Source organism: Capricornis sumatraensis, chromosome 1 (genome assembly GCF_032405125.1).
Source record: "Capricornis sumatraensis isolate serow.1 chromosome 1, serow.2, whole genome shotgun sequence".
NCBI lineage: Eukaryota > Metazoa > Chordata > Mammalia > Artiodactyla > Bovidae > Capricornis > Capricornis sumatraensis.
The window spans coordinates 177,960,055-177,982,016 of NC_091069.1; the positions used below are offsets into that span (position 1 = coordinate 177,960,055).

General features: G+C 37.9%; 1 protein-coding gene across 5 annotated transcripts in view; it reads right to left on the reverse strand.

Moving 5' to 3' along the window:
• Nucleotides 1-21,962, reverse strand: part of DLG1 (discs large MAGUK scaffold protein 1) — a 268,658-nt gene that overhangs the window by 79,513 nt on the left and 167,183 nt on the right. For all 5 annotated transcript variants that reach the window (XM_068969482.1, XM_068969640.1, XM_068969650.1 and 2 more), the window contains one exon: nucleotides 17,325-17,469. In XM_068969482.1, coding sequence (XP_068825583.1) covers nucleotides 17,325-17,469 — 145 coding nt within the window. The remainder of the gene's footprint in view (nucleotides 1-17,324; nucleotides 17,470-21,962) is intronic.

Below are 21,962 nucleotides of genomic sequence, written 5' to 3' on the forward strand. Positions count from 1 at the left end.
CAGTGGTAACCTCTAAAACTGAAAAGCAAAGAGGAAAAATGACTGGGGTTGGTGGGTGGGGTGCGGGGATCAGAACAAAATATCCAAGAAAAGTGACAAAACTACAAAACTACAAAAACTACAATATGTGTAATAGGAATACCAAAAGGATAAGGAGAGAAAGAATAAAAGCATTTGAAACAACAATGATGATAATTTCCCCAATTAATGTCAGACACCAAACCATAGACAGACCTAGGAAACTCAAGAGAACACTAAGCAGGATGAATGCAAATGCATATCATTTTCAAACTACAGAAGAAAAAAGGAGGGGCAAAAAGCCCTAAAAGCAGTCACAGAGAATTAAAAGCCTTACCTTACTGGTAGAGGCGCAAGGTAAGAATTACGCTTGACTTCTCCTTAGTAAGTCATTCAAGTAAGACAATGGAGTGAAATATTTAGTGTTAAGAGAAAAAACCCACCTTGTATCCTGTGAAATTATCCTTCAAAAGTGAAGAAGACAAAACACTTCATTAAACAAAAACTGAGGAGGAGCATAAAGATGGCGGAGGAATAGGACGGGAAGACCACTTTCTCCCTCACAAATTCCTCAAAAGAACATTTCAACGCTGAGCAAACTCCACAAAACAACCTCTGTAGGCTGGCAGAGGACAGCAGGCAACCAGAAAAGCAGACCATTGTCTTCAAAAACAGGTAGGAAAAAATATAAACGACGAAAAAGGAGACAAAGGAGGTGGGGAGGGAACTCCGTCCCGGGAAGGGAAGCCCGTCCCGGGAAGGGAATTTTAAGAAGAGAGGTTTCCAAACACCAGGAAACACTCTCCCTGCCGAGTCTGTGGCGAGTCTTGGAAACCCAGAGGGCAACATAACAGGAAGGAAAAATAAAGAAATAATTAAAACCAAGAGATTACAAGCCCAACAGTAACTCCCCCAGCGGAAAAGCAGCACAGACGCCTGCATCCGCCATTGGGAAGTGGGGGCAGGGCAGGGACGCGCGGGAGGCGCGGGCTGCAGTGCTTTGTAAGAATCGGGCAGGAACGCCCCACACGCAACCAGAACGATCTAACTTGCGCTAGCAAACCAGACTGTGTGATAGCTACAGCACGAAAAGCTCGAACATAAGACGCCGCCAGGACCGAGCACAGAACAAAGGACGGAACGGGAAAAGCCGGCTGCAGATCATCCCCCGCCGGGGACAGGCAGCCAGAGCCGTAAGGACTGGAAAGGGGCAATTGCAGTCCCGGAGAGACTTTACTTACCTAACTGCAAGCGGGCTTCTTTGCTAAGACTTCTGGGGGTGCTGAACAGTCACAATCTGCCTCACGGGGGACGCCAGCGGTCCACCCAGAAAGTTGAGCAGCAGCGACAGAAAAGGTGACAAGACGCGGCGATCACGCTCGCCAAACTCCTGAGCTACTCGGACCTGGGAAGGGCACAAAGCTCAGTCCCAGCCGAATCTGTGCCTCTGAGGGCTGCCTGAGCGCCAAACATGAGCGGCTTGGACCGGGAAGTGCACGCAGCCTAGGGCCGGCCCCAGACGGTTCCCGGCTGTGCATCGTAGAGCCGGAGCGGTTTGTGCGCCGCGAGAAGGGACAGGTCAAGCGGGGCTGTGACACTGTGAGCACACGACAGCGCTATTTGTTTGCGGCATTCCCCCTCCCCACAGCGCGACTGAACTAGTGAGCCTGAAAAACCAGCAAACGGAAGAAGTTAAACAGAGGGAACCACCTTGGAAGTGATCCCACACGGCCCAAAACATCAGAGAAGAGCCAGATATATTTTTACTATTTTAAAAATCATTCCTTTTTTTTTTCTTTTTTTTTCTTCTTTTTTTTTTCTAACCTTTTTTTTTAATTGTTAAATCTTCTATTTCTCCTCTAATTTTTATTACTATAACCTATTATTACTATTTTTAAAAAAAAGACTTTTTTTTTTTTTTAAGGCAAACACCATATATAGTCTTTGGATGGTTGTTGGTGGGGTTTTTTTTGTTTGTTTGTTTTGTTTTTTTTGTTTGCTTGTTTTTTTTTTAATAATTCTTGGTTTTTTTTTCTCTCTTTCTTTCCTGCTTTTTCCTTCTGCTTCTTTTCTTTAATATTGTATTTTTGAAAATCCAACCTCTACTCTAGATTTTTAACCTTTGCTCTTAGGTTTTTGTTGTCAATTATGTTCATTTAAAAACCCAAACTTCACTACCCAAGTTTACCTGAGAGCGAGATTACTGGCTTGACCACTCTCTTCTCCTATGGACTCTCCTTTTTCTCCACCAGGTGGCCTCTGTCTCTTTTCTCCCCCATCTCTTCTCTATCCAACTCTGTGAATCTCTGTGTGTTCCAGACAGTGGAGAACACCTAAGGAACTGGTTACTGGCAGGATTTGTCTCTCTCCTTCTCATTCTTCTCTCTTATCCTCCTGGTCACCTCTGTCTACTTCCTCCATCTCCTCTTCCCCGTATAACTCCGTAAATACCTCTGAGCGGTCCAGACTATAGAGCGCACATTAGGAACTGACTACTGCCTAGCTTGCTCTCTCCTCTTTTGATCTCACCGCATCTCATTCCAGTTACCTCTAACTACCCCCTCCATCTTCTCTTCTCCTTGTAACTCAGTGAACCTCTCTGAGTGTCCCTCAATGTGGAGAAACTTTTCATCTTTAACCTAGATGTTTTATCATCGGTGCTGTATAGATGGAGAAGTCTAGAGGCTACTGTAAAAACTGAAGACCAGAAGCAGGAGGCTTAAATACAAAGCCTGAAAACATTAGAGAACTCTTGAATTCAGGGAACATTAAGCAATAGGAGCTCATCAAATGCCTTCATACTTACACTGAAACCAAGCTCCACCCAAGGGCCAACAAGTTCCAAAACAAGACATATCACTCAAATTCTCCAGCAACACAAGAACACTCCCCTGAACTTGAATATACAGGCAGCTCAAAATTATTCCAAAACCTTTGATGTCTCATAACCCATCACTGGTCACTCCACTGCACTCCAGAGAGAAGAAACCCAGCTCCACCCACCAGAACTCCAACACAAGCCTCCCTAACCAGGAAACCTTGACAAGCCACTGATAGAACCCCACCCACAGTGAGGAAGCTCCATAATAAAGAGAACTCCACAAATTACCAGAATATAAAAAGACCACCCCAAACGCAGCAATATAACCAAGATGAAGAGACAGAGGAATACTCAGCAGGTAAAGGAACAGGAGAGTTGCCCACCAAACCAAACAAAAGAGGAAGAAGTAGGGAATCTACCTGAGAAGGAATTCCGAATATTGATAGTGAAAATGATCCAAAATCTTGAAATAAAAATGGAATCACAGATAAATAGCCTAGAGACAAGGATTGAGAAGATGCAAGAAAGGTTTAACAAGGACCTAGAAGAAATAAAAAAGAGTCAAAATATAATGAATAATGCAATAAATGAGATCAGAAACACTCTGGAGGCAACAAATAGTAGAATAACGGAGGCAGAAGATAGGATTAGTGAAATAGAAGATAGAATGGTAGAAATAAATGAATCAGAGAGGAAACAAGAAATACGAATTAAAAGAAACGAGGACAATCTCAGAGACCTCCAGGACAATATGAAACGCTACAACATTCGAATTATAGGAGTCCCAGAAGAAGAAGACAGAAAGAAAGATCATGAGAAAATCCTTGAGGAGATAATAGTTGAAAACTTCCCTAAAATGGGGAAGGAAATAATCACCCAAGTCCAAGAAACACAGAGAGTTCCAAATAGGATAAACCCAAGGCGAAACACCCCAAGACACATATTAATTAAATTAACAAAGGTCAAACACAAAGAACAAATATTAAAAGCAGCAAGGGAAAAACAACAAATAACACACAAGGGGATTCCCATAAGGATAACAGCTGATCTTTCAATAGAAACTCTTCAGGCCAGGAGGGAATGGCAAGACATACTTAAAGTGATGAAAGACAATAACCTACAGCCCAGATTACTGTACCCAGCAAGGATCTCATTCAAATACGAGGGAGAAATCAAAAGCTTTACAGACAAGCAAAAGCTGAGAGAATTCAGCACCACCAAACCAGCTCTCCAACAAATTCTAAAGGATATTCTCTAGACAGGAAACCGAAAAGGGTGTATAAACCCGAACCCAAAACAATAAAGTAAATGGTAACGGAATCATACTTATCAATAATTACCTTAAACGTAAATGGGTTGAACGCCCCAACCAAAAGACAAAGACTGGCCGAATGGATACAAAAACAAGACCCCTCTATATGCTGCTTACAAGAGACCCACCTCAAAACAAGGGACACATATAGACTGAAAGTGAAGGGCTGGAATAAGATATACCACGCAAATAGAGACCAAAAGAAAGCAGGAGTGGCAATACTCATATCTGATAAAATAGACTTTAAAACAAAGGCTGTGAAAAGAGACAAAGAAGGCCACTACATAATGATCAAAGGATCAATCCAAGAAGAAGATATAACAATTATAAATATATATGCACCCAATATAGGAGCACCGCAATATGTAAGACAAATGCTAACAAGTATGAAAGGGGAAATCAACAATAACACAATAATAGTGGGAGACTTTAATACCCCACTCACACCTATGGACAGATCAACTAAACAGAAAATTAACAAAGAAACACAAACTTTAAATGATACATTAGATCAATTAGACCTAATTGATATCTATAGGACATTTCACCCCAAAACAATGAATTTCACCTTTTTTTCAAGTGCTCATGGAACCTTCTCCAGGATAGATCACATCCTGGGCCACAAATCTAAACTTGATAAATTCAAAAAAATCGAAATCATTCCAAGCATCTTTTCTGACCATAATGCATTAAGATTAGATCTCAATTACAGGAGAAAAACTACTAAAAATTCCAACATATGGAGGTTGAACAACACACTTCTGAATAACCAACAAATCACAGAAGAAATCAAAAAAGAAATCAAAATATGCATAGAAACTAATGAAAATGAAAACACAACAACCCAAAACCTGTGGGACACTATAAAAGCAGTGCTAAGAGGAAAGTTCATAGCAATACAGGCATACCTCAAGAAACAAGAAAAAAGTCAAATAAATAACCTAACTCTACAACTAAAGCAACTAGAAAAGGAAGAATTGGAGAACCCCAGAGTTAGTAGAAGGAAAGAAATCTTAAAAATTAGGGCAGAAATAAATGCTAAAGAAACAAAAGAGACCATAGCAAAAATCAACAAGGCCAAAAGCTGGTTCTTTGAAAGGATAAATAAAATTGACAAACCACTAGCCAGACTCATCAAGAAGCAAAGAGAGAAAAATCAAATCAATAAAATTAGAAATGAAAATGGAGAGATCACAACAGACAGCACAGAAATACAAAAGATCATAAGAGACTACTATCAGCAGTTGTATGCCAATAAAATGGACAATGTGGAAGAAATGGACAAATTCTTAGAAAAGTACAATTTTCCAAAACTGAACCAGGAAGAAATAGAAAATCTTAACAGACCCATCACCAGCACGGAAATTGAAACTGTAATCAGAAATCTTCCAGCAAACAAAAGCCCAGGTCCAGACGGCTTCACAGCTGAATTCTACCAAAAATTTAGAGAAGAGCTAACACCTATCCTACTCAAACTCTTCCAGAAAATTGCAGAGGAAGGTAAACTTCCAAACTCATTCTATGAGGCCACCATCACCCTAATACCAAAACCTGACAAAGATGTCACAAAAAAAGAAAACTACAGGCCAATATCACTGATGAACATAGATGCAAAAATCCTCAACAAAATTCTAGCAATCAGAATCCAACAACATATTAAAAAGATCATACACCATGACCAAGTGGGCTTTATCCCAGGGATGCAAGGATTCTTCAATATCCGCAAATCAATCAATGTAATTCACCACATTAACAAATTGAAAAATAAAAACCATATGATTATCTCAATAGATGCAGAGAAGGCCTTTGACAAAATTCAACATCCATTTATGATAAAAACTCTCCAGAAAGCAGGAATAGAAGGAACATACCTCAACATAATAAAAGCTATATATGACAAACCCACAGCAAACCTTATCCTCAATGGTGAAAAATTGAAAGCATTTCCCCTAAAGTCAGGAACAAGACAAGGGTGTCCACTTTCACCGCTACTATTCAACATAGTTCTAGAAGTTTTGGCCACAGCAATCAGAGCAGAAAAAGAAATAAAAGGAATCCAAATTGGAAAAGAAGAAGTAAAACTCTCACTGTTTGCAGATGACATGATCCTCTACATGGAAAACCCTAAAGACTCCACCAGAAAATTACTAGAGCTCATCAATGAATATAGTAAAGTTGCAGGATATAAAATCAACACACAGAAATCCCTTGCATTCCTATACACTAATAATGAGAAAGTAGGAAAAGAAATTAAGGAAACAATTCCATTCACCATTGCAACAAAAAGAATAAAATACTTAGGAATATATCTACCCAAGGAAACTAAAGACCTATATATAGAAAACTATAAAACACTGATGAAAGAAATCAAAGAGGACACTAATAGATGGAGAAATATACCATGTTCATGGATTGGAAGAATCAATATAGTGAAAATGAGTATACTACCCAAAGCAATTTACAAATTCAACGCAATCCCTATCAAGCTACCAGCCATATTTTTCACAGAACTAGAACAAATAATTTCAAGATTTGTATGGAAATACAAAAAACCTCGAATAGCCAAAGCAATCTTGAGAAAGAAGAATGGAACTGGAGGAATCAACTTGCCTGACTTCAGGCTCTACTACAAAGCCACAGTCATCAAAACAGTATGGTACTGGCACAAAGACAGACATATAGATCAATGGAACAAAATAGAAAGCCCAGAGATAAATCCACACACATATGGACACCTTATCTTTGACAAAGGAGGCAAGAATATACAATGGAGTAAAGACAATCTCTTTAACAAGTGGTGTTGGGAAAACTGGTCAACCACTTGTAAAAGAATGAAACTAGATCACTTTCTAACACCGCACACAAAAATAAACTCAAAATGGATTAAAGATCTAAATGTAAGACCAGAAACTATAAAACTCCTAGAGGAGAATATAGGCAAAACACTCTCAGACATAAATCACTGCAGGATCCTCTATGATCCACCTCCCAGAATTCTGGAAATAAAAGCAAAAATAAACAAATGGGATCTAATTAAAATTAAAAGCTTCTGCACAACAAAGGAAAATATACGCAAGGTGAAAAGACAGCCTTCTGAATGGGAGAAAATAATAGCAAATGAAGCAACTGACAAACAACTAATCTCAAAAATATACAAGCAACTTATGCAGCTCAATTCCAGAAAAATAAACGACCCAATCAAAAAATGGGCCAAAGAACTAAATAGACATTTCTCCAAAGAAGACATACGGATGGCTAACAAACACATGAAAAGATGCTCAACATCACTCATTATCAGAGAAATGCAAATCAAAACCACAATGAGGTACCACTTCACACCAGTCAGAATGGCTGCGATCCAAAAATCTGCAAGCAATAAATGCTGGAGAGGGTGTGGAGAAAAGGGAACCCTCCTACACTGTTGGTGGGAATGCAAACTAGTGCAGCCACTATGGAGAACAGTGTGGAGATTCCTTAAAAAATTGCAAATAGAACTACCTTATGACCCAGCAATCCCACTGCTGGGTATACACACCGAGGAAACCAGAATTGAAAGAGACACATGTACCCCAATGTTCATCGCAGCACTGTTTATAATAGCCAGGACATGGAAACAACCTAGATGTCCATCAGCAGATGAATGGATAAGAAAGCTTTGGTACATGTATACAATGGAGTATTACTCAGCCGTTAAAAAGAATTCATTTGAATCAGTTCTGATGAGATGGATGAAACTGGAGCCGATTATACAGAGTGAAGTAAGCCAGAAAGAAAAACACCAATACAGTATACTAACACATATATATGGAATTTAGAAAGATGGCAATGACGACCCTGTATGCAAGACAGGAAAAAAGACACAGCTGTGTTTAACGGACTTTTGGACTCAGAGAGAGAGGGAGAGGGCGGGATGATTTGGGAGAATGGCATTCTATCATGTATACTATCATGTAAGAATTGAATTGCCAGTCTATGTCTGACGCAGGATACAGCATGCTTGGGGCTGGTGCATGGGGATCACCCACAGAGATGTTATGGGGAGGGAGGTGGGAGGGGGTTTCATGTTTGGGAACACATGTAAGAATTAAAGATTTTAAAATTTAATTAAAAAAAATAATTAAAAAAAAAATAAAAAAATAAAAAATAAATAAATAAATAATACTCAGACAACCAAAAAAAAAAAAAAAGAAATCGCATGGACAGAGGTTTAACTCAGGGGATATATCAGGCAATTGTACTTACATATCAATCTTCTGGTTTTGGAAAATTAAAATAAGGATTCTAACTCAAAAAAAAAAAAAAACAAACAAAAACTGAGGGAATATTTATTGCTAGTAGATTTGGCTTTTGAAATGTTAAAAGAAGTTCTTTAGAGAGAAGGGAAGTTCAGTTAGTCAGAAGTTCAGCTATACAGAAAGAAAGAGCACTGAGGGAATAAGGTAAAATAAAAACTAATTTTTCTTATTCTTGATTGATCTAACAAAACCCTGTTCCAATAACAGCAATGTTGTATTTGACTATTTATGCATCTATATAGTTGTGTGTAAATGAAATGAATGTCAGCATGATACAAGGATACAAATGATACATGAAACAAAAGTGATACAAGGGATGGGAGTGAGGAATTAGTATTATTTTGTTATTATAAGAAACTCTCACTAACAGTAAAACTGTACAGTCTTACCTCGAAGTGGAATTAGATTAGCATACATGAATACTGCAAACTCTAGGGCAACCATTAAAAAAAGTGAAAGAGAATAGAACTAATACACTAAAGAAGGAGAGAAAACAGAATAATATAAAATGCTTAATTAAAGCCATTCCCCCACCCCCCAAAAATGGATGACAAATATAGGACCAAAAAACAGGGCAACAAATAGAAAAGAGTAAGTAGCAAATATCACAGACATTAATCCAGCTCTATCAACAATCACTTTGAATATCAATGGCCTAAGTACACTAATTTTAAGTGGAAACAGTGTCACACTTTGTTTTTGGGGGCTCCAAAATCACTGCAGATGGTGATTGCAACCATGAAATTAAAAGATACTTACTCCTTGGAAGGAAAGTTATGACCAACCTAGGTAGCATATTAAAAAGCAGAGACATTACTTTGCCAACAAAGCTCCATCTAGTCAAGGCTATGCTGTTTCTAGTGGTCATGTATGGATGTGAGAGTTGGACTGTGAAGAAAGCTGAGCACTGAAGAATTGATGCTTTTCAACTGTGGTGTTGGAGAAGACTCTTCAGAGTCCCTTGGACTGCAAAGAGATCCAACCAGTCCATTCTAAAGGAGATTAGTCCTGGGTATTTTTTGGAAGGACTGATGCTAAAGCTGAAACTCCAATACTTTGGCCACCTCGTGTGAAGAGCTGACTCACTGGAAAAGACCCTGATGCTGGGAGAGATTGAGGGCAGGAGGAGAAGGGGACGACAGAGGATGAGATGGCTGGATGGCATCACCGACTCGATGGACATGATTTTGAGTAAACTCCGGGATTTGGTGAGGGACAGGGAGGCCTGGCGTGCTGCGATCGATGGGGTCGCAAAGAGTCAGACACGACTGAGCGACTGAACTGAACTGAATGTCAGAGTGGATCAAAAAAGCAAGACCCAAGTATATACTGCCTACAGTAAAGCCACTTTAAATATAAAGGCCTATATATATTAAAAGTTAAAGGATGGAGAAAGATACATCATGGTAACACTAATCAAAAGAAAGCAGGAGTAGCTATATTAATTTACAACTGAGAAGACTTCAAAGTAAGGAAAATTATACAGGTTAAAGAAGGGCATTACTTAATGATAAGGTAGTCAGTTCTCCAAGAAGACATACAATCTTTAACATCTAACAACAGAGTGTCGAACTATGTGAGGCCGAACTATGTGAGGCCAAACTATGTGAGAAATTGATTAATCCATACCTCTTTAACAGAAATGAACAAATACAGCAGGCAAAAAATCAGGAAGGACATAGTTGAACCCAATAATATCACTAATCAATTGGATATGATGGACATCTATAGACCACTTCATCCAACAACAGCAGAAAACATATTTTTTTTAAGCTCCCATGTTAACATTCACCAAGACAGACCGTGTCCTGGGCTATAAAACAAATCTCAACAAATTAAAAAAAATAGAAATCATACAATGTTCATTCTTAGACCATAATGAAATTAAACTAGAAATCAATAACAAAATGATAGCTAAAACCCCCAAATATGGGGAGACTAAATAACACATTCCTAGATCCACTTGGGTCAAAGAAGCAATCTCCAGAGAAATTTTAAAAATGTTTTGAACTAAAAGAAAATGAAAACACAACTTATCGACATCTGGGATACAGGAAAAGCAGTGCTTAGAGAGAAATTTACAGTATTAAATGCATATATTAGAAAAACAGAAAGATCTTTATCTAAAATGAATCATCTTGGCTTCTACCTTATAAAACTAGAAAAAAGAGTAAATGAAATTCAGAGTAAGCAGAAGTAAAAAAATAAAAAATCTGAGCAGAAATTAATGAAATTTAAAAAAACAGAAATCAACAGAGAAAAAAATTAATAAAAACCAAAGCTGGTTCTTTGAAAAGATCAATAAAATCAATAAGCCTCTAGCCAGGCTGAGAAAAAAACAGAGAAGACAGAAATGAAAAAGCAGCTATCACTACAGGTTCCATGATATTAAAAGAATAGTAAGTACTATGAAGAACTCTATGCCCAAAGATTTGGTAACCTAGACGAAATGGACCAGTTCCTTAAGGAGACAATCTGCCAAAACTCACAAAGAAGAAACAGGCAATCTGAACAAACCTATATCCATTAGAAAAACTGAATCAATAATTGATAATCTTCTGAAATGAAAGCACCAGGCCCAAATGGGTTCAGTGGTGAGTTCTATAAAATATTAAAGAAATGAATTATACCAATTGTCTAGAACCACTTCCAGGACACAGAAGCCAAGGGAATACTTCCTAACTTATTCCGTGACGCCAGCATTATTTAACAAAACCAGACAAAGAAATCTTAAGGAAAAAAACCCTATAGAACAACATCTCTCATGAACGTAAGTGGAAAAATCTGCAACAAAATGTCAGCAAATCAAATCCAACAATGTATAAAAAAATTATATACCACAAGCATCTGGGATTTATCCCAAGTATGCAAGGTTGGTTCAATATTCAGAAAAAAATACATATGATCCATCACATGTGTGTGCATACATACTCAGTTGCTAAGTCATGTCCAACTCTTTGTGACCCCATGGTCTACAGGCCTTCAAGCTCCTCTGTCCATGGGATTTTCCATGCAAGAATACAGAAGTGGGTGGCTATTTCCCCTTCCAGGGGACCTTCCCAAACCAGTGATCAAACGTACATCTCCTTTGTCTCCTGCACTAAGGTAATGCTTATTAAATCAATGTGATACTGCTGTACAACTATTAGAATGGCTAAAAAAACAGAACAATGGTAAAACCAAATGCTTGTGAGGATGTGGAGTAACAGGAACTCTCATACATTGTTGGTGGAAATGCAAAATGGTACAGCCACTTTGGAAGACAATTTAGCTGTTTATTATAAAACTAAACAGTCTTACCACACGATCCAGCAATTGCACTCCTTGGTTATTTACCCAAAGGAGTTAAAAATTCCTGCACATTACTATGCGAAAGGAGGCTTTTTGCTTTTCTTTCAAATATCTACTATGCCTTCTTTAATTCAACAGGTTTATGGAAAACTTTAGCCTGTGTGATTTTAAAATACTTTTGAATTTTTAACTCAAATTTGGCAAAATCAGCAGAGGGCTGAATTATTTTTTTGTTTTTAAGGAGTTTGAGGTTTTTGGGTATAACTTTGGTATTTCAATTGGATATACATGATATAGTCAATGCCATTTTGTATGTTTCAGGTAAAGTATGAAATGTTAATCAAATTATATAGAACATATTTTATGAAAATCAAAATGTGATATATATATTTTTAAATTTTTATGAGTACAGCTGATTTACAATGTTGTGTTAGTTTTAGGTATAAGAAGTTCAGATTTTAAAAGGCTACATATTGTATGATTCCAACTACATGACATTCTGAAAAAGGCAAAACTATGGAGGCAGTAAAATGATCAGAGGATGCCAGAGGTTAGAGGAGCGGGAGGGATGAATAGGCAGAGTACAGGATTTTTAGGGCAATGAAACTGTGCTGTATGATACTGATAGCTGGTACATGTCATTATACATTTATCCAACCCTACAGAATGTACAACAAGAGAGAACCCTAAAGTATACTATGGGCTCTGGGTAATGATGTGGCAATGTAGGGTCATCAGTTGGAACTAATGTACCACTCTGGTGGGAGATGTTGATAATAGGAAAAGCTATGGAGGTGGGACACTTCTGGATCCTTGCTTAATTTTCCTGTGAACCTAAAACTGCTCTAAAATGTAAAGGGAAAAAAAGGACATGCCCTGACACCAAATCAGATTTGTCAATCCAATTCATAATTATCCTTTTTAATGTACCCCCCCAAAAATGGTAACCTAGTAAAGAAACAAAAAAATATAAGCAAAACTCCAGTAATAATTTCATTTCAATAATAATAAACATCAATACAGTCCATCAGTTGTAGTTCTACTAAGAGGTAAGAACAGAAAATTATAAAGTTATTTCTGACCCAGGTAAGCAACACATTTCAGTTGTAACTTCCAAAACCACAATGCACTTGAATTATGTGATTATTGAAAAATGTAGAAAGCAATACTTAACTTTCTTGAGGTATTAACTATGATAAAGGTACAAGGCATTTCAAAAATCTAGCTGAAATATTTATTACTTAACCACCAATCTCTCCATGTACAAAGCACTGTTAATACCTATCAGGAAAACAAAAATATGCAAGGATCATTACTTCAAATTACTATAGTGGCCAGAGAGGTAACTTTAAGAATGAAGCAGCCTGAGTGAAAGACAGTAGGTAATGACTATAAATACAGGATACTGAAAAGAATGTATGCTCTATCAAAAGGAGATAGTGTCTATGCATCTGTATGTTTCTGTAATCACACAAAAAGGAAAAAGACAGATCTACTGACAGTAAATGGTTTCGAAGTCTGCTGCGTCTTTGATTTTATGAGCTTGCAGTCTACATTAGCAGTTGTTTCCTGTCCAATTCATATGTAAGATGATGTTTTGCATTTGAGCCAAAGGACTTTCTATCAATGGCTCTTCTGAAGACCAAAGTCTTTCCTGGCATGATATGTAAGAATATCTGATTTTCAATGGAACTGGCATGATGGCCGAAAGCGACTGACATTCACGTGAACCATTATTATCACTGGCCTTTTAAAGTCCAGAGTTTACTGATTTCTGACTCAAATTTCTTCGCTGCATTAACAAGTTTGGCTGAAACAAATGAACAACAACAACAAAAAAACCCACTGGGCAAGAAACTCAGTCAACTGCCCAAGCCAGAAAATGTACCTTTTCCCTACCATATCCAGACTTTGCCTTTGGATGGATCCTTTCTGAAGGAGTCATTCTCACATGTAAGGCATGTATTTCATATGGCAGTAACTAAAAATTAATGTTTCTATCAGAGAAATGACTGTCTAAAGAATAATCAGATAAAACAATGCCATTTCCTATACCGCAAATCCTAAGTAATTAAGATTCCTCAGAGAACTATAAAACAAGGGAGCCTGAATATTTCCCTTAGATATCTTGGTTAATGACCCAAACTCTCCAAAGTTTAGGAGAGAAGCCAAGTGGAAGAACTCAAGGTAAAAGTAGGAAGAGATCAGTGAGGGGTCAGAAGTTTAACAACATCTTTCATCTGAAGAGAATATAAATTAAAAGTGAAAAGATACATAACGCAAAAGCATGAGAATTTTAACGTCAACAAAGAAACTATGTTCTTTATCACAGAGATCCCCAAACCCCAGGCCGCTTAACAGTGCCGTTTAGGAATTCACCTGCATACCAGGAGGTGAGTGGTGGGTGAACAAGCTTCAGAGGCCACTCTCCATTGTTCACAGTAACTGCCTGAACCTTCCCTCTATCTGCCCCACCTATCAAAAAATTGTCTTCCATGAAACCGGTCCCTGGTGCCAAAAAGGTTGGGAACCACTGGTTTATCAGATCCAATGAACTTTTTTTATTCAGTAATAAACTTCCTTTTATTCCTGAGTGGGCTTCCCTGATAGCTCAGTTGGTAACGAATGCACCTGCAATGCAGGAGACCCCAGATTGATTCTTGGGTACCATATTTTGGCTATTATCCATAGGTGCATTACAACTGTTAAGAGCATGACCCCATCTTAGATTTACGGTCATAGCTAAATTATAATTCTGAGCTTTTCTCCAGTCATGTTCTGCTTCTTCGGGAGCAAGACTAGATGAAGACAGCAAGCTGAACTAAGGTTCTGCCAGTGAAGATGAAGAAGGCAAGAAAGTAGAAGATATATGCAGTGAACTGAATATAATGACAAACCAAGGAGGCTAAGTTAAAAAAGAAGACAAGAGATGCTGTGGCTTCTAGGATGAAGAAGAAGCTGCAGGCCCAGAGTGAGTTTCCCAGAGGCACGGGTAGGAGAACTGTATTGGGTACCACACCATGAGCAGAAGTGGAGAAAGCGGTGAAGCTCTATTGTGTGGAGGAGGGGGAGACTGACAGCTGTTCTGCCAGGTGGTGACAGTGCTAAGGAGAAAAATCTAGCACGCTAAGAGGACAGGGAAGAAGGTTCGTAGCAGAAAGAGCGACAGGCATAGAGGTGGAACAGCAGAGGCCAGCGGGGCTGGAGCAGAGAGACCAGGAAGAAAGAAGCAGGAAAGGAAGATGTATTTTATCCTAAGTGTCAAGGCAGGATTCTGAGCAGAGAAGTCAGTCATCTGACAAATTTCAAAGAGATCACCCCACTGCTGTGTTGAGAACTGACTCGGACAAGCAGAGCAGTAAGCTTGAACAGAAGGTCACTGCGAGGCTGCTATTCACAGACCAAAGAGGGATGCAGACTCAAAATCCATTAGCATCCGGATGGCAACATAACCATGCACAGTGGAGACTCATGCAGTAAGATGTGATGGGGCCAGTGTGGGGCTGGAGAGTCTGCACCTCAGTTGAAATAATCCAGGGAATGGAAGATGACAGCCCATCAGCCAGCCTGGATCCTTGAGTGACTGTGTGGAGCAGAGCCCCTGCCAACAGAGCATATTGTGTGGGGCAGAAGTAAACTTTGGTGGTGTAAAAAAAAAAAAAAAAAAAGAAGACAAGTAGAGACACAAAGAAACAACCAAGTAATGGCATCCAAATGACTGAAGATCAAAATGAAGATGAACTGTTAGGAGTAAATAAACTGATGGATGCAGTCAGAGAATGAGATGATTTAAATCAAGATTTTGGACATGGTGAAGGTACTGACAATTGATAAGATCTAAATTATTATCTTGGAAGCAAGTATCTGAGTTGGAGTGGAGGGCAGGAGAGTTAGAAACAGATCAGCAAAAAAAGAAGCCTGGTTATTGAATGAATCAGTGTGGGTTTTGACTGGTCATCACTAAGGATGACAATGTGAATAATAGTATCAAAGGACAATGAGGGCACCACTAATATCTTCCGTAACTAAAGCCACACTGATGGGGAGGACACTAGATGACTAACATAAGGAATAGGCAGTAAGTTGAACAGTCTGATGGCAAGGGCTTCAGGAGAGCCAACAGGTAAAAACCATTGATGTAAAAAATTTTCAAACATAAATGCATCTTAAAACACACATAAGTAAGTTATTTATGAATTGTATGCATAGTATGAACATGGTCTGGAAGTGTATAACAAAATTCACACAAAGAGAATGAAACAGAACACTTTTATGATAAAGTTGAACTAGCAATGTAAACTTTAACTTTTTCACAATATTCTATTAGTTTAAAAACAGATAAAAAAAGGCAAGAAATATTCTACATATGACTATAGGGAAAACAATCAAATATTATTTAATTACTACTCTTTAGGACCAGCTCTCCTATTTTTTACATGTCATATTATTTTATATAAAAGAGATAATTCAATAAAAAGTAACATTTTCTTTCTAGTTCAACTGTAAGCGGCAGCCTGTTTTTTTGTATATTTGACCATAATCAGGATGTCAATTCTCAATCTATTAACTGGCACTTAGTTGTCTTGAACAGATAAGGCAGCATAATAAATAAGATCAATATTTAAATTGGTAAATAAAAGAGCTTATCATTCAATTTGCTGCTGCTAATAAATAAAAATTACATAAAGCCCTGTGCAAGCCAAATATATGGAACAATTTTCAGCAAGTAGTAAAGTTCTGACACAAATGAAGTATAAGACATCATCTCTGTTCATTAAAGAGACTGAATATTATTACAAAATCACAAATATCTCTAAAATTCTGTAATTTAGAAAAGGAAAACTTGGAAAAGCAGATTATAGAGTATATCGGTCATTATTACATATGGGTGCTTCTAGTATTGATTCAATATACCAAATAAAACTTTCATTTTTCAATCAACATGAACACATTTAAAATACATTTACATTTCATCTCAGCTTGTATATTAAAAAAAGAAAATCACACAGGAAGCTTAAAATTACCTAGGTACTTTCATTACACTATGATTCTAGGAAATTCAATCGTATTATGCACAACTGTATTACGTAATACACTAAGAGTTTGAAGTACAAAGATGGTATCTGTGCTCACACAGTTGGGAGCATAGAAAAGCCCAAGTCTTAAGTTATTATTTCTCAAAGCACAGCCCATGAATCGGCAGCACTAGAAGTATCAGAATTACCTTGCTTATTAAAATAATTATTTGTTCAAGTATCTTTCTGTGTTCCATCTCAAAATTATTAGAACAAAACAAGAATCTCCATTTTGAGCAAATACCTTTGGTGGCTATCATTTACATAAAAGTTTAAGAATCAATGCCTTAAATAATTATTGCTATGACATTACAGGTGAAAAAGTGAAAAACTCACCCACCTTATTATTATGAAGATTCTGACTTAAAATTGATTTTTTAAAATTATTAGGTTAAAATGTTTAACACTTCTGTTTTAAATATTTGTATAATGTTTAAACTTTATATTGGGAACATTCATTAAAATTTATCATGTCTAAGGAAATAAGATAGATTATAAGCAAACAGACTTACAGTTGGTGATATCAGGTGGTGCATAGCCATCATTCATATACATACTTGTGGGTTTTGCCACTTTCAAATAAACAAAATCAGATGTGTTCTTTAAGGCAGTTACTGCTTCTTCATGAGTAACTTCTTCTAAACACACACTATTCACCTAAAAGAAAATCCCCAAAGTTTTACTTCTTCCTTCCCGCTCTGAATGCCGTATTTTTTTTCCCCCTCTTTATTCCTCTGGGTAGAATCTTTAGTATACTACTGAACAGGAATGGTAGTTGTGTCTTTCTAGGAATGTGTCTATTTCATCTAAGTTACCTGATGTGTTGGTATTGAGTTGCTTATAAATAAAAGTATTGTCCTTATGCTCTCTCTTTCCTTCCTACTTTTAGAAATTTGAGCTATTTTTCCTTTGTCAGTCTAGCTAAAGGTTCGTCAATTTTGTTGATCTTTTCGAAGGCCCAATTTTGGTTTTGTTGATCTCTATGGCTGTCCTATTCCCTATGTTGTTAAGTTTTGCCCTAATCCTTTCTCTTCTGCTAGCATCAGGTTTAGACTGTTCCTCTTTTCAGTAAACATTTTTTTGGGTGTATATGCTTGCCTTTGAACTGTTTATTTTATATTGGAGTATAGTCAATTAACAATGTTGTAATAGTTTCCCGCAGCCAGCAAAGGGACTTAATCATACATGTACATTATTCATTCTCCCCCGAATTTCCCTCCCATCCAGGCTGCCACATAACATTGAGCAGAGTTCCCTGTGCTATACAAAGGTCCTGGATGATTATCCATTCTAGACATAGCAGAATGTTTCTAGTGTTTTAAATTATAATGTACTAGACAAATGTTCATTTTAGTATATTTTCCATTTCTCTAACATGCAACTTTATAACCGACTGTACATTTTTTTTTAATGTTTTGACAAAAATTTCTAAAGGTCACAGAACAATCCTAACTTTCCCACTGATTACTAATAAAGCCTTGCAGGGTTTCAGCTGTATGGTCATTCTTATGGTCCTACCCTACAGTGTATAGTGAGGACTGTCTGCATTCTGAAATATTCACCTGTGGTATACTGTTCATCTGATGGCCTGCAATGAGACATTAGTAGCTATGACACAAAGCGAGGATCAATAAATGCCACACATTAGAGCTATCTTCTTGGAAAGCTTACTCATGGTATTTTTCTCTTGGAACCTGGCCATCTTATTAAGAAGCCCAACTTAGCCATCCCCACTTGAGCTCCCAGCTAACAGGCAAAACTAACTCTTCCACTATATATAATCCAGCTTGAAAGTGGATCCGTGGCCCTAGTTTAGCCACCCCAGTAGATATTACAAGGAGTAAAGACATGTTGTCCTGGCCAAACCCATCCAAATTGCATAAGTATAAGTAAATAAATAACTGTTGTCATTTTAGTCACTAATTTTAGTGTTTTCTTATGCAGCATTAGATAACTGAATAAAGAGCTAATAAGATTTGCTAAGGGATTCAATGTGGAGAGGGAAAGAAAGAGAACGATCCTAAAGTTTCAGACCTGGGCAAAACAGGATAAAGTTCCCATTTAATTAGATGTGAAAATTATGCAAAGTGCAGAACTGGGGGTGGCAGGGTTGGGCAAGTTTGCTGTGACTTGGAAGTTTATTTTTAGATACAGTTGTCCTTTGGTATCTGTGGGGGAATGATTCTATGACCCCAGTGCCCAAATTACCCTTCTTAAGGATAAAAAAAATTCTGCAGATTCTCAAGCTCTATGTAAAATGGAATAGAATTTGCATACACATAGCGTCCCTTGGATGGAGGTTCATAACACTGTACAAGAAACGGTGACCAACATCATCCCAAAGAAAAAGAAATGCAAGAAGGCAAAAATGGCTGTCTTAAGGAGGCCTTACAAATAGCCGAGAAAAGAAGAGAAATGAAAAGCAACAGAGAAAAGGAAAGATATACCCAAATGAATACAGAGGTCCAGAGAATAGCAAGAAGAGATAAAAAGTCTTCTTCAGTGAACAATGCAAAGAAATAAGAGAAAACAGTCGAATGGGAAAGATTAGAGATCTCTTCAAGAATATTGGAGATACCAAGGGAAAATTTCATGTAAGGATGGGCACAAAAAAGGACAGAAACGGTAAGGACCTAACAAAAGCAAAACAGATTAAAAACAGGTGGCAAGAATACATGGAAGAACTATACAAAAAAGGTCTAATGACCCAGATAACCACAATGGTGTGGTCACTCACCTAGAGCCAGACATCCTGGAGTGTGAAGTCAAATAGGCATTAGGAAGTCTCAGAAAGCCTAGCTTTCTACTAGGAAGAAAACTAGTGGAGGTGATAGTATTACAGTTGAGTTACTTAAAATCCTAAATGATGATGCTCCTAAAAGATCCTAAAGTGCTGCACTCAATATGTCAGCAAATTTGGAAAATGCAGCAGTGGCCAAAGGACTAGAAAAGGTCAGTTTCATTCTAATCCCAAAGCAGGGCAATTCCAAAGAATGTTCAAACTACTGTATAATTGTGCTCATTTCACATGCTAGCAAGATTATGCTCAAATCCTTCAAGTTAGGCTTCAGCAGTAAGTGAATCAAGAACTTCCAGATGTACAAGCTGATTTAGAAAAGGCAGAGGAACCAGAGATCAAACTGCCAACATTTGCTGGATCATGAAGAAAGCAAGAGAATTCCAAAATATTCACCATGCTAAAGCCATTTACTGTCTGGATCACAACAAACTGTGGAAAATTCTTAAAGATATGGGAATAGCAGACCACCTTACTGTCTCCTCAGAAACCTGTATGCAGATCAAGAAAAAAGAGCTGGACCTGGACACGGAACAATGGACTGGTTCCAAATTGGGAAAGGAGTACATCAAGGCTGTATACTGTCACTCTGCTTATTTAACTTCTATACAGAGTACATCATGTGAAATGCTGGGCTGGATCAATCACAAACTGGAATCATGATTGCTGGGAGAAATATCAATACCCTCAGATATGCTGATGATACTACTCTAGTGGCAGAAAGCAAAGAGGAACTAAACAGCCTCTTGATGAGGGTGATAGGAGACAGTGAAAAGCTGGCTTAAAACTCAACATTCAAAAAACTAAGATCATGGCATCTGGTCCAATCACTTCATGGCAAATAGATGGGGAAAAAGCGGAAACAGTGACAGATTTTATTTTCTTGGGCTCCAAAATCACTGCAGATGGTGACTGCAGCCATGAAATTAAAAGACACTTGCTCCTTAGAAGAAAAGTTATGGCAATCCTAGACAGCATATTAAAAAGCAGAGATCACCTTACCGACAAAGGTCCAAATAGTCAAAGATAAGGTTTTTCCAGTAGTCATGTATGGATGTGAGAGTTGGACCTTAAAGAAGGCTGAGTGCCAAAGAACTGATGCTTTTGAATTGTGGTGCTAGAGAAGACTCTTCAGAGTCCCTTGGATAGCAAGGAGATTCAATCAGTCAATCCTAAAGGAAATCAGTCCTGAACATTCACTGGAAGGACTGATGCTGAAGCTCCAATCCTCTGGCCACCTGATGCAAAGAACTGACTCATTTGAAAAGACCCTGATGCTGGGAAAGATTGAAGGCAGGTGGAGAAGGGGATGTCAGAGGATGAGATGGTTGGATGGCATCACCAACTCAATGGACATGGGTTTGAGCAAACCAGGAGACAGTAAAGGACAGGGAAGCCTGGCATGCTGCAGTCCATGGGGTTGCTAAGTGTCAGACATGACTTAGTGAGTGAACAACACACCCTCTCTTACTTAAATCATCTCCAGATTTCTTATCATACCTGATACAATATAAACACCATGTGAATAGCTGTCAGCCTGCAGCCAATACATTTAGGGTTTTGAGAACTTTTTGGAATTCTTCCCCTGCAAGTATTTTTGATCCTCAGTTGGTTAAATCCACAGATGTGGAACTCATGGACACAGAAGGCCAATTGTATATTTGAGATGACTCTTGAGACATACATAAGGAGACTGAAGTTCAGAAAACAAAACTTATTACTATCATGTACAATGAGACCTAGTAAGCTATTTGACTACCTGTCAAAGAGAAAAGAAAATGTGCAATGTTTAGAGGTTAGGGAAAAGATGCATCAGGAAGGAGAAAGAGAAGGAATGGCCAGTGAGTTAAAAGGAATAGCAAGATAGAGGGTGACTAGTATGGAAACTGGAAAGAGTGTTTCAAGAAGGCAAAAGGTGTGTCAAATGCCTGATTCATCAATTAAAGTGAGAGATAAAACTGAATAATTTCAGTGGCGTTATGGCCACAAAAGCCTCATTAAATGGCAAATTCAGTGTAAATTTCTTGTTCCCTATTCTTAAAATTGATTCTGGAGAAACTATAAAGGAGGACATAAGAAATTTTAAGAAAAGAAATTAAAAAAAGAATGAGAAACCTAGTGGAGAAAGGTTGTCTGGAACTGGTGTATGCGTAAGTGGGGTATGTGTGTATATGTGAAGATGAGGGAGTGCTGGTTGTAGCTTGGGGAAAGAGTGACAAGTCATAGCCACGAGAGGGTAAGTTACAGAAAAGCAGTTGGAGGACCGTCTCTTCCTCCTCACTATCATTAACTAGCAGAAATAACTAGCAGCTATTCTTAGCAGAGGTATTCAAAAGGGCAAATAAATAAGTAA